Genomic DNA, 12,263 nt, shown 5'->3' on the forward strand with positions numbered 1-12,263 from the left:
TCATGAAAAATTCATGATTTATTAATGCGACAACAGAAACAAATAACACAAGCAGTAGGAAAGCCTGCCTCAAAGATGTTGGGAGCGCAGAAACTGCACAAATTAAACATTTGTGTTAACCTCAACAGAGCCGGCCCTGCCCTCGACAGAACGAGTGTCACCACAGCGCTGCGATTAGCCACTCACAACTACAACTCAGCTATAAACCTGTCGAGGAAAAGAGCAACACCAAAACAAACCAAAAAATAATAGTACACCTGGCATGAGAAATATATTTTAGATAATATATTGTCCTAGAAATAACTGTGAGGAACTACACTATTGCCGTTTGAAGTCCATTTCATGGCCAACGTCATGGGACAGCAGTATGTGAAATCATCAAGACATGTATCGGTAACCCCAAAGGACCACTGTATAAGTTACGAGGTTTTATCCTGTGAGTGTTTTGAGCATGTTGGCCAGAGTTCAGCCTCAAAGTGATACGAACTTTGAGATTTGAAGCAAAGCCTGATAGTGGGTTCCAGATGGATGGAACATTCCATATCTGATTTCTGATGTTGTGTATCAAAAATGTCTATCAACTGTATTTAATGGAAACATATTTTTTTAGCAATATAGTTGAGAGTTATGTGATCTGTGAGTACACTGCACATATTTCCAAGTCACTGACAGACCTCCAATAGACAGCAGAAAAAAAAGCACACAACATACTTGCGACTAAACACGAATGACCAATATCAAGATTAACAAAATCGACTGGGATTGGTCCATATATTAGCTGTGTTTTAAAGCCTTATCTGCAGCTAACAAAGGACGGCTCCTCAGTAGCACTGTGCTATGAAGATTCCTTAGCAGTTTATTGGTCACAAATATGAAACATTCTACAAAGTGACTGGAGGATTTAAGGGGAGGTCACCAGCAGGGGTGGGCAATATAGCTCTAAAAAAGATCACAATATTTTATTGTATTTTTGGGCTACTGATACTCTTGGCGAAATGACGAAAGATTGAATTAAAAACATTATTTCAAGAATACTCTACTGCAACAAAAGGAACATTTTATTTTATTATTGCATAAGATAAAAATAAAAAGACAAGGATTTAATCAGATTTGTAAAAGAAATCAATGATCCAGAACGTCATGATACTAATAATGCACTCCATATATCTCCATATATCCAGGATTAAAGTAAAGTAAATGATACTGAACAGATATAATCTGTCTCTAGTAGATATATAATGGGAAATGAGAACAGTGTGAATTTTTCTTTTGCTACAAACAGCAAAAAAAAAGTAGATGTGATCATTAGTGGTGGAAGATATGGCACAATATTTCAGGGTATAATATCGTTCACGATATTTAAAAACTTGGCCAATATTATTGCGTATGATACGATAAATGGCACACCCCCTAATCACCAGAAAGTTTCAGCCCATTGTTTTGTGCCTTCAGGCATTTTTATATTTTCTAATGAACTAATTAAGAAAAAATAACTGTTTAAAACAAACTCCAAAGTTTTAATTTCCACCATTCTCCTATGCAGTTCTCAGCTGCACACAAATGATCCCTCCATATGGAAAAGCCCTCTATGGTGTAGCAGCCTATGCTTAGGAATCGAGCACACAAATGATAAGCCATTTAAGTAATTATTGTGACAGGCCTGATGAAAACAGACAGCACTTCCAAGAAAATGTACACTTGAGTCATTTCTACACAGGTACGAGAATGTAGAGTAAGGGGTCTTTCCCAAAAACACAAATTGATGTAGTACAGTGAGATCCCTTTGCCTAATATCTGACTGAATTTTATTCTGTCACAGTGCTGTTATCCACTACTACACCCAACATATGAATGTTTTTTTCATAGAAATTCAACACTACAAAAACTCAATCAAAACAGACCCAGCATGATTAAAAGCACTACTTTCTATTTGACTGCAAGAGATTTAAACTTGTATGTTCAGCAGACTTGATAAGCTTGCCATGACAAATATTTGCCATAAAAAACTAAATCAAGGGTGATTTACAGAATACAGATCTCTGCCCGTGTCCTTCATTCCCCCATGCCAACAAAGTCAACAGCTGTAGAAATACCCAGTTAAACATTACTAGTTTAAGTATTAAAAGGCGAGGAGTCACCTGACACCCCCTTTAGAACACTAAAAATATGACCCTTCCTTCTCTTCTCACTTCTCTGACTCATTTTACAGGAAACAGGATTTGTTGTTTTAAAAAAAGAAAAAGGGGGAAAAGCTTTAAGACACTGATGGAGCAGCAGCCGGGATGGCAGATTGAATATCCCCCCCGTGGACAGGGGGCTTTAAAATCATTTCCTCCATCTGTATCTGATCAATGTGACAACTTCCACAAATCACATTGTGATGGATAGGATTTCCTGTGCATACCCAGTCAGTGAGCGGCGGACGTGCTGAATGATTCTATTGTTTACTAATGCGTGGTATGGCACTACACACATATTTCAGCCTGGCCCACGGTGGAATTTTGGCCCTCAGAGCCAGAACTCTGAGAGCATGCTCTACAAGCATGACAGACAGTCGGCTGGACCACCAATACATCAGCATGGGCAAGTGCAGGGTGGTTTACAGCTGTGGGTAGCAGGCGTACATCATCACTATATTTACATACTTGTGAGAAGTTATGAATGTGGTTTTAAAAATTGGGAAACAGTTAAAACACTGCTTTAAATCTTGTCAAGCATTAAAGATAAATGTTACAATTATGCAATTAGCCAGGTAGAGTTAAGTCTGGAGGTTTAGGAACCACAAACCTTGATGTCTAGATGTAACAGACCACCAAACTTTTCTTATTCTAAAAATAGATGCTATCTGCAAGAAAGTCACTTCATTCTAATGAAGAAAATGATTACAGCTGATGACACCAAACAGATCTCATAAAAAAAAAACTTTAAATTTTTGACACAATATGAATCTGGAAGTTGTTTGACACTGTGCCCAAATTTTATAACAAAAAAATAAATAAATAAACAACAGAAATAGTCTAAAATGACTTGGGCTTCCACTAAAATTTAGGTTTTGGGCAAATGTTTGGAGAAGCTGTGTGTGTAGATATACAAACAGATACTTAATTCAATAAAAAATACATAAAACAGATACCTGAATTAACCCTTTGGAAGTCCTTATGCCTACATTGTTTGGTTCGAACCAAAATAGCAGGTGTAAAAGCTACCACAAACTATGGTCTGGGACCAAAGGACCAACATTCAATCAAAGCAAAGACATACAGAGATACAGTCCACAGGCTGCATCAACTGAATCATGGGTTGGTTAATATGCAAAACACTTTTTAGGATAGTGAAACACTTTTGGACCAATCACAGGGTGTTGAGAATAGGTCCAATATGCTGTTAATTGGACCAGGTGTGTTGGGAGCAGGGAAGACTGCTACCTGCTACCTACTCTGGATGCAGCCAATGCTTTGGAACGCAGCACACAAATGATAAGCCATTAAAGTAATTATTGTGACAGGCCTATGGAAAATAAACAGAAAATCCAAAAATGGACGCTTGAGTCATTTCTACTAAGGTACAAGAATGAAGAGTAAGGTGTTTTGCCAATAAACCCATACAGATATAATAATGTGGGGTTACCTGGCCTAATTAGTAACTAAACCCTATTCTGCCAAAGACTATTTAGAGCTCCAAATTCCTCCTTTAAAACAGCCCCAGCTCAATGTACTGTATAGCAATACTTTCCCCAACTGATCTCTATTTGACTGGCTGCAAAATATTACCTCCACAGTTGATACAAGAAAAAAACAATAATACAAAGCACCTCAGGAAACAAACAAGAAAACAATGAAAGAGTATTAAACAATACTACCCTTCTAAAAATAAAATATGCTTCATATGGTTCTGCTTGAATGACGTCCAAGACAAACCATATTTGTGTCAATATGGAACCATTTGGTCCTTTATACTTTATATAAAACATTCCTCTGACTGACCCATTCTAAAACACAAAAATGGTTCCTTATGGCCCACTTCTTGAGCAGTATTTCTCAATATTGGCCCTAGAGGGCCACTGTTCTGCACTCTTAAAATGATGATTTTATTTTATTTTATCAAATTGAAAACCTCTGGAACATAATCAAGAGGAAGATGGATGATCACAAGCCATCAAACCAATCTGAACTACTTAAATTTTTTTTTGCACCAGGAGTGGCATGAAAATTATCCAAAATCAGTGTGTAAAACTGGTGGAGGAGAACATGATGCCAAGATGCATGAATCGCACTGTGATTAAAAACCTAGGTTATCTCACCAAATATTGATTTCTGAACTCTTAAAACTTTATGAATATGAACTTGTTTTCTTTTGCATTATTTGAGATCTGAAAGCTCTGCATCTTTTTTTTAATATTTTAGCCATTTCTCATTTTCTGCAAATAAATGCTCTAAACGACAATATTTTTATTTGGAATTTTGGAGAAATGTTCTCTGTAGTTTATAGAATAAAACAACAATGTTTAATGTTCATCGACCAACCTAATTCGCTCACTTCAGTGCCAAGGCCCCTCTCCTCCCCGTAGATACACAGAAAAAGCAATAATCCACGCCGGCCCATGTCAGCTGCAGCATTTCTGCTGGGCTCAGCTTGCTCATGTTCCAAACAGCTGTCCACAAACACACTCGCTTCCCAATTAACATCAGCGTGTCCTGCTGAGTAGCACCTCTGCAGTGTCTTGGGAGGGAAGGGTTTGATGCCAAAAATATCCCCTGCACATTAGTGCCATGGCTAAGCAGGAGGGAGCAGGAGTGGGAGGATGAGTGGTGACCTGGCGCAGGTGCACAGACACAAATACTCCTCAGGAAAGAATAGCTCTACTGCACGAAGCCGCGGACAGAGACGCACTGCGGACTGATAACGCGCACTTAATTACAAGGACGCGTTTCCTAAGCTCGGGTTTAGAGGGGTCATTATTAATGCCTCAGCTGTGGCTGGGCTAATATGTTACAGTAGAGATAACAGGCTTAGAAGGAAGGTAATAGTCTTAAAACAGTAGTGTAATACACTAATATGACATTACAGCAACATTATGTAGCATTTTTACCTTAAAATAGCAGCTTCAGGTCAGTTGATGCTCCACTGACTGTTTAATAGAGAGAATAACATGGACGTCATTGCTAAGCGCGCCAGCTACATGATATTTACTGATACTGAATTACTGTCCAGCCCTGTACTTCAGCTTCAACGTGAAACTTTCAGTGACAGTTCTGCAACTCTGACCTTGTCCAGAAATCTGTGGGGACAGCATGACATTTAAGGCTAATTTACGACCAAATGCATTCAATTTTGTCCTCGTATAACTCGTATTCCCGACTGTAGAGGAAGCCCTGAAGCAAGAAGTACCAATTCTTGCATAACGCTACTTCTATGAACTGCTGTTTAAACATACTTCCACTGTATTGTTTGGAAATAAAAATATTACATAATATATTTTTCTAGCATATCCACATAAAACTAAGGCAATATTTTCACTCCATCAAGTGAAAGTGAGGCGAGGTCAACGAGGATACGGCCGTTTCATTTCACCCTTCAGCTGATCTGCACATGGCTTAATGTTCAGGTAAATGAAACGTGTCCAAGCATTGCCTACTTAAGCTTCGAGACCATAAGCCAAGAGAACTGTGTGAAATATGAGATACATGAAATTCCACTGCTAGAAAAGGGGGAAAGTGGGACAAAGTGCACTGACTTAATGGTTCACACAAAGGCAAAAGAAGCAAGTTGCGGGTTCTTTCAGGGCTGAAAAGGAGCGAACCAGTGCTCTAAGCTCTGAGTGTGTGTGCCCAACCTGTCAACAGCTCTGAGTGGCAATAAAAGTGGCTCACAATCTTAAAATCGCACACAGTCTGTGTTCCCTCATGTTCCCTGAGAGCCTCCAGAGTGTTCAAATCAAGCTGAGCTCAATTCAAGTTCAGTTCTGCTTTATCTGGTGACATTTCCCCCTAAGCGGACTGGATAGGGGGCCGGACAAATAATCCAAATCTAAATAAACTCACAACCAATGACTAATGTTTACACCTTAGACCATGTACAGTATAAGCCAACACACTGTCGTATTTCTGATAACTACATAACTCTCATAAGTAAAACTTAATTAACATTAATTGACCCAAGAACAGAACCCTGTGGGACTCCACAAAGTACATCAAATAATTCAAAATAGATTCTGAATTAGGATTAATGGCTGAATATTAACCATAAGGCTTATTAGGGTTTTAAAAAGCTCTAAGGGCTGGTAGACTACTGAGTGAACATACACAGTGTGGTAGATAACAGAGACACAGTGAGTAATAAGCTCAACCAGCACAACTAATTGCACACCAGCCTGTTAAAGCACTCACCTATCCCTTTTTAATACAGCCCTGCAGAACAGCCCAGCAGCACCCAGCACTGAACTCACTTTCATTACACTACAGGACATGATTTTCCCTGCTCCAGGCCTGGAGGCCCACCTGCCCTGCAGTTCACATCATCATCTTCTAATGAAGTGAGTCAGGTAGGTGCGTTCAAGCAGGGGAGCACTAAACTGTACAGCTGTGGTCATCAAGCCTCCTTCTACTTCTGGAGATCCACTTTCTTGAAGGTTTTTACTTCCACTTAACTCACTACTCCCACGAAAACAGTAATTAGATTGATCAGATAGATTATTATTAATGGGGCTGGTGCTACAGTCTACATGAAGGTACATACAGTAGATTTTAGGATTCCACTGAGCTATTTGACCAATTTATTAATATAGCTGAATAAATTAAGACAGAATTGAAGTCTGGCAATAGGATCATACCTTAATTTTGCTATGGTGGGACAGTCCTGATAACTAGCTTATGTTATCATAAATAAATTCTTCAGAATCCAAGCTAGTAAATGGGTCACAGAGCAGAATTGGAGTTGAAAGTGTCCAGCTCCAGTTCTGGAGGTTTTTATACAGAACGATTCCTCAGTTTAGCTAAAGCCTGGAATATATACAACACCTACTTTTTCCACACAAACCTGATTTTAGGGCTGTAAGTTATCTGGCTATTTTGACAACTCGTACCCTGTGAAACCCGTCAATGAGCCGGAACTTGGAAACTGTACTTTACAGCGTTGAGAAATAGAGGCCACTTAAAACCACTTCTAGCCTTGACGTTGAAGCCCCAGTTCTGGAGACCCACCAGCCCTGCAGATCATTATCATTACCTTTGTGAAGCAAATCAGATGTGTTACAGTAGACAAAACACTAAACAGTAGAGTGTACTGAGGGCTTTTTGCAAAGCAGGATCTCTCAGTTAACAGCCAGCCTACAAGATATCCTACTAGCCTAAATTCTGACAACACCTACTTTGGGAAGCACCACCCGATGATACACAAAGCAGGACTTTTTTTGTAATTATAAAGCTAAGGGCAAAACTGAACACTTATAGGAAGTGGTGTCCACCTGCCCTGCAGATCATTAACTAATTAATGTTTAGAATACAGAAACACATTTTCTCACTCAAAGTCACCCTTTACTATCATTTAAACTGTCAGCCAGCACAAGTAATCTGGCCAAGGGACAAATCATACTTTGTCAAACAGTCCACAATATAAAGATAGAACAACATGGAGATTTACCTGCTCAAACACATGAGCAGGTGGTTTAAGGAAGTAAACGCAAACTCTTAGGGTCAGTTTTCTTGACAAGGATCAAGCACAGCCCAAGACTTACTATATTTTTCTTTAAATGGCAACGGCAAACGTAATGATCTAAGATCACCTCTCATCAGCTGTCTAATAGAATTCAGTAACCCTTAACTGATCCTGGATCAGCATTCTTACTTCAAGAAGTTTGATAAATAAGGGCCACAGAACAGTAGAAAGTACTACTTCTACTGCACATAACTCAAATTATCTGCTTATGCTCAGCCCAGCACAAATTTGGTCAACTGACATATAATACTTTGTCAAACATTCCACAGAATAAATCTAAGAGATAACAGTATGGAGATTTACCTGCTCAAACATTCCAGATGTTTTAAGGCAGTAAAACAGTAAATTATTCTAGTCTGAAACTTTGACATAGATTAAGCATAGCTTTAGACTGGCTATATTTTTCTTTAAATGGAAAATCTCTATTCAAAAGGATGTTTATTTCAGGACTAGGCTTCAGTGGACACCCCAACCCAAACTTTCACTTACTACTTTGTGAAACACCCTATGGACTAAACTGGGAATTATTAAGCAGAGGGAGGGCTGCTCATCATTGGGAGCATTGCTATATTTAGATCATTATCTAATTATGTTCTGTATGAGGTGAATTAGGTGTGTAAGGGCAGGGAAAAAAACATAAAACAGTAAAACTTATAGAAGTCTTTTTTTTCTCAAAAGCAGCACTTCTTTTGCACATGACTCATGTTATCTGGTTAAGCTCAGGCCAGCTCACGCTATGTGGCTAAATGACAAATCCTACTTTGTTAGACACCCCCTGGACTGAACCGTGGGGAGGTATTTGCAGTACTGTGGCTTGGGACATGAGATCCAGCTCAAAACAAGCTGGTTAACCAAAAAAAAACATACTCTTCGCTGGTTGGATAGCATTGGGTTGGTTTTCTCTGTATGGCAAGCTGTATATTTTAGCAGGACTCGCTCATACACAAGCTGGCAACCTGGAGATTCACCTGCTCTCAGACTCCTCTCAGAACTTCTTCTATTGGAATAAATTAATCAAGTTAGCTGAATGAGTGAGACAACCCCTGGACTAAGGCTGGGTAAAGTAAGTATATGAAGTTTGGAGCACTGTGGATGGGAAAGCCTCCTTGCTTAACAAAAAAAAAATCCATCTTAAAACAAACTGGTCAACCAGAAATAAAACATACTCTATGCTGGTTGGCTTGTTTGTTAACTAAGTCTTGACTAGTATAGAGTTAGTTTTCTCTGGATAACCAGCTGGATATTTTATCAGGGCTTGCTCCTGCACAACCTGGAAATACCTGCTCTCATATTCTTCTCAAAATGAGTGATGAGTGAGACACCCCCTGGACTGAAGCCGAGAAACGTATGTATATGAAGTTTGGAGCACTATGGCTGGGAAGGCCTCCTTGCTAAACAAAAAAATCCAGCTTTAGACCAGCTGGTCAACCAGTTTATATATAAAATAACATATTCAATGTAGGTTGGCTTATTTGTTAACTAGGTCTTGAATTGCATATGGCATATGGTGCTCTCAGACTCTTCTCACAACTTGCATATAACTCAAGTTAGCTGGATATATGAGAAGCTGGGCAAAAGTATATACAGTTTGGAGAACTGTGGCTTTGAAGCCCTCACTCACTCACTCACTCACTCACTCACTCACACAACCTGGGAATTCACCTGCTCTAACACACCAGGTGTGTCTGAGGCAGGAACTCCGTGACCCCAGACTGGACCCCCACGATCAAAGTTGGCAGTCACTTACTTGTCATACTCGGCGTTATCCCTGTCACAGCGCGCGTCCTTGTGCTTCTGCCAGTCCTTGCCGTGCTTGCAGGTGGTGAGCAGCACCACATCCTCGGCGTTGTGCACGTGGTAGAGCGCGTTACGCGTGTCCGAGCCGATACCGGTCAGGTAGCGCTTCCCTTTGAACACCAGCATGTACTTGCGGAAGGGCGGGATGCTGTTGGCCCGCAGGTGTCCTCGCTCGCCTCCGGCACGGGGATGCTCCTTGGGGAAGAGCGGGATGGAGACGTCGAAGTTAGGCCTGAAGTTCTCGGTGCTCACGCTCGCCTTGGCCAGCATGGCTTGCCCGATGTCGAAGCCCAGGTCCTCGGTGTAGTCCGGCCAGGTGCCTGAGTACAGGTTAAAGATCAAGTGGTTGCGTCCGTCGTTCCAGAGCGGCAGGCTCTGCACTTTCCCCTTCAGGTTGTGCACGTAGTGCGGGGACAGCTGGTCCCGGTCCAGGGTGTCCAGGCTGAGCACGAAGAGGCACGCCTGGCCCGGGTCCGAGGTATAGAAGCGAGAGCCCTCGATGGCCGCCAGGATGCTCTGGTAGTTCTCGGAGATCTTGTCGCCCTTCTGCTGCGGGTACACGTACACCTTGAAGCCGTTGCGCTGGCACAGCGAGAAGTCGAAGCACGAGTCCATGCGGCAGCGCTTGCCCCGGTACACGCTGGCGTGGACCTCCCGCTTGTGGTGCGGCGACACGTGGGCGTTGTACTCCTCGGTGTCCGTCTCATCCCACGGGTTGAACGCCTGGAAGGTGTGGGACGTGTGTGGCCACGGCTGCCCGGAGCCAATTCCACCACCAACTCCTCCACCACCACCACCGGCTCCTCCTCCACCGCCGCCGCCGCCTCGGGCGCGCTCATGCCGGCTAGTGGCCGGAGCAGGGCCCGGCACGCCGCCGCCACCGAAGTAGAGCAGCAGCACCAGGGAGGCGCCCGTCAGCAGCGAGATCAGGTAGCGCTTCTTGGCCTGCATGGGTCGGCGCTGACGCTGGTGCTCGCAAACCAAGGTCGAGGGGCTCCGAGTCGGGCTCTCTTACCGCCTCCAGCTCCGCGGCTCCGGCATTGCCATCGTCTTCCACCAGCCTGCACGGAGTTGCTCGAACGGGGTCTTCTTCCCTCAGCCTCGGATTCCGCCGTTCCCGCACCAGGAGGCTGATCAAGAGCATGTGGGCGACTTAGAAGGAAGGCTATTCCCACACTCTCCCTAGCGAGGTTATAGTTAGCTGAGCTGTAGAACAAGTTGTAGCATAGTAGTAGTAGTAGTAGTAGTAATAGTAGTAGTAGTAAGCTGGCTAGCTAACACATACTCCTCCTCCTCAATAACTAGATAGGTTAGCTAGCGAGTTAAAGATCACACTGCCTTAGAACTGATATGTACACATTACGAACACATAAATCCAGTGAACTAAATTAACTATCCTTTAGACTCCAGCTAGATTAGTTGTTTCCTCCAACTAGTTAGTTAGTAGCTAACCTAGCTTGGCTAGCTAGCCAACTTCCAACCATCCAGGAGTGAGTTAGGAAGGGAGAGAGGCAGGGAGAAACAACAGAAAGAAAGGAAAGAAGGAAAAGGGAAATGGGTTTCCTAGCAACTCTAACTAACTAGTCCGTTTATTTACCTTCCTTCTGTATCTGCCCCAAGTCCCAAAACACTCCAAAAACGAACAGCTTCCCCCCTATTACTCCTCCATTCAAACTCATAGCTAAAAGCACCGGGATTTAAATTTCCCAAACAGAAACCCTACAATGAGGGAGGGCAGTTTACCACTGTGGCCAGTGTAACCTCACAAATCCCTGCATTTCTCCCCCCCTCTCCTCCAGGCGGACCCCCACACGCCAACGAAGTAGATCCGAGCAGCAGCTCCTTTCATGCGGGCGGAGAGAACGGCGGCTCCCGGGGGAAGCAGCAGTAGGAGTAGGAGAGCCGCTAAGGAAACAAAAGCAGAGTCTCCAGCCCAACAAAACGAAGCACAGCCAAATCCAGCGCCCAGCCCGCACTCTCCCCGCGTTTAACTCAGAATATCAGCGCGCTAACCCGCCGCCCGGATCCCGAATATTCCCCCGCACCACTCGGCAGCCGCTCGCTCCTCCGCTCCTCTCTCACATTCCCGTCCCGACACGACGGCAGCTCCGCGCCCCGCCCACCACGCTGCGTCCCGTGCGATGATTGGTCAGTGCCGGGCGGCGGAATGGGCGGAGCTTTAGCGGCACCCTTTCGGTACCAGAGCGCAGCCGCAGTTATGTCGAGATTTTTTTATTTTTACTAAATTTATTTGTGCACAAATAACACAGTAACAATAATACAGACATTATTAGGAAAAAAGATAAATTAAACAAACACAAAGCAGTACTATACCAACAGGACACCTTCCTAAAATAAAATAAAAAACACACACAAAGCAGTATTATACCAATAGGACACTTTTCTAAATTAATAAAGAAATAAAAAAGACAAAAACAATCAAAACTTAAAGCAGTATTATACCAATACAACACCTTCCCAAAATAATAAACAACTAGAATAAGACTAAAACTAAACAAAAAAACAAAAAAACATAAAGCAGTATTATACCAATATAACACAGTCCTAAAACAATAACTAACTAAATAAATAAAAGTCAAAAATCAACAAAAAACAAACAAACACAAAGCAGTGTTATACCAATACAACCACTTCCTAAGACAACAAATAAATAAATGACAAAAAATTATGGAAAATTATGGCCCTTAAAGTCCAGCTGACATGTGCAGGACATTCACTTTCCCTTACTGGGT

The 12,263-nt window shown here is 42.3% G+C and overlaps 1 protein-coding gene across 1 annotated transcript in view; it reads right to left on the minus strand.

Moving 5' to 3' along the window:
- The window catches only part of ext1b (exostosin glycosyltransferase 1b), a 133,214-nt gene extending 121,612 nt beyond the window's left edge, over nucleotides 1-11,602 (minus strand). Inside the window, exon 1 of the mRNA XM_022683328.2 lies at nucleotides 9,461-11,602. Coding sequence (XP_022539049.2) covers nucleotides 9,461-10,461 — 1,001 coding nt within the window. The 5' untranslated portion in view covers nucleotides 10,462-11,602. The remainder of the gene's footprint in view (nucleotides 1-9,460) is intronic.
- Between the last annotated feature and the right edge of the window lie 661 nt (nucleotides 11,603-12,263).

This window comes from Astyanax mexicanus, chromosome 3, assembly GCF_023375975.1.
Source record: "Astyanax mexicanus isolate ESR-SI-001 chromosome 3, AstMex3_surface, whole genome shotgun sequence".
Classification (NCBI taxonomy): Eukaryota; Metazoa; Chordata; class Actinopteri; order Characiformes; family Acestrorhamphidae; genus Astyanax; species Astyanax mexicanus.